Below are 1,350 nucleotides of genomic sequence, written 5' to 3' on the forward strand. Positions count from 1 at the left end.
TCTATACGCAGCATGGCTCGCGTAACAGTATCTAAATCGTTAACAAAAATCTGTAGTGTATCTAGTTTCTTTACGATTATGAAAAGCGTCCAGAAATGTATTGTATGCTAATTATTCTATATTCTTTAAGCCTATTAAACTCTAAAATGCTGCTGTAAAAATGTTTTTTTTTTTAGAAAAAAAACGACTTTAATAATATTGTCACAGGTATACTCCCCGTCCCAAACGTCAAAATGGCGTTTTTGATTGGATTTTATTTTGTGCAAAGGTACCAACCTGATGCAGGAAAGGTCATTGGCCAGTTGAAATTTTCAAAAATTGTTTTCAAAAATAGTAATCAAAATTTTAGAAACCCACAAAGAGAGATCAGCAACACAAATCTGTATTTATTAAATGAAAGATGGTCGAAAAGTGGCCTGAAGTCTAGTAGAATATATAATGTATAAATAGTATTGAATAAATGAACAATATATAACCTGGGATTGGATCTTGCTGAGCCCTTTCCGGATAGAGATCAACACTATCAATCTAGGAGGAAACCATATTGGAAATATTGAGGATTATTTCACATTTTTTCTTACAAGGAGCCCCGCAAAATATTTCAGTAAAAACGATATTTTCTTCAAAGTTTTTGAACAAAGCGTTCGTTCAAAATAAACTATCTTTTTTTTAACTTTGTTCCGAAAAATCATTCGTTCATTAAAAAAAAACTATTTCAAATCGTTCGTTTTTGAATTTTTTTCGTTCGTTTGTCATTCATTGCTGGTATAAGGATTACAAGAGCAACTTTTGAACTTACATTGCTTTTATTAGGACTTAAAAAGCTACTTTTTGACATAGATTTCTAGTAAAGCGACTACAAGATCAAGCAACAAGTTGACTTAAATCGCTAGTATAAGGATTACAGGAGCAATAATTAAACTCACATTGCTAATTTAAGGAGTACAAGAGCTAATTATTGAGTCACATGGCTAATATAAGGACTTCATGAGCAAGTATATGACTTACATTGCTAATGTAAGGACTGCAAGAGAAAATATTTGACTTACAATGTTAGTTTAAGGACTGCAAGAGCATATATTTGACTTACAATGTTATTTTAAGGACTGTATAAGAGTAACTGCTTGACTTAGATTGCTAATATAAGGGCTACAAGAACAATTACTAAACTCACAATATATAAAAGGACTTCAGGATTAACTAGTTGACTTACATTGCTAGTATAAGGACTACAATTAAGCAACTATATGACTTAAATTGCTTGTTTAAGGACCTCAAGATTAACCATTTGACTTACGTTGCTAGTATATTATAAGGACTACAGGACCAACTGTATGCCTTACATTGCTA

General features: G+C 31.4%; 1 protein-coding gene across 1 annotated transcript in view; it reads right to left on the reverse strand.

Moving 5' to 3' along the window:
• Positions 1–416: 416 nt before the first annotated feature.
• LOC111703498 (uncharacterized) overlaps positions 417–1,350 on the reverse strand; it is a gene marked incomplete at its 3' end in the record, with an annotated part of 4,767 nt that continues 3,833 nt past the window's right edge. The window contains exon 4 of the mRNA XM_023475447.1: positions 417–528. Coding sequence (XP_023331215.1) covers positions 417–528 — 112 coding nt within the window. The remainder of the gene's footprint in view (positions 529–1,350) is intronic.

The sequence above is a fragment of the Eurytemora carolleeae genome, unplaced genomic scaffold (genome assembly GCF_000591075.1).
Source record: "Eurytemora carolleeae unplaced genomic scaffold, Eaff_2.0 scaffold536, whole genome shotgun sequence".
NCBI lineage: Eukaryota > Metazoa > Arthropoda > Copepoda > Calanoida > Temoridae > Eurytemora > Eurytemora carolleeae.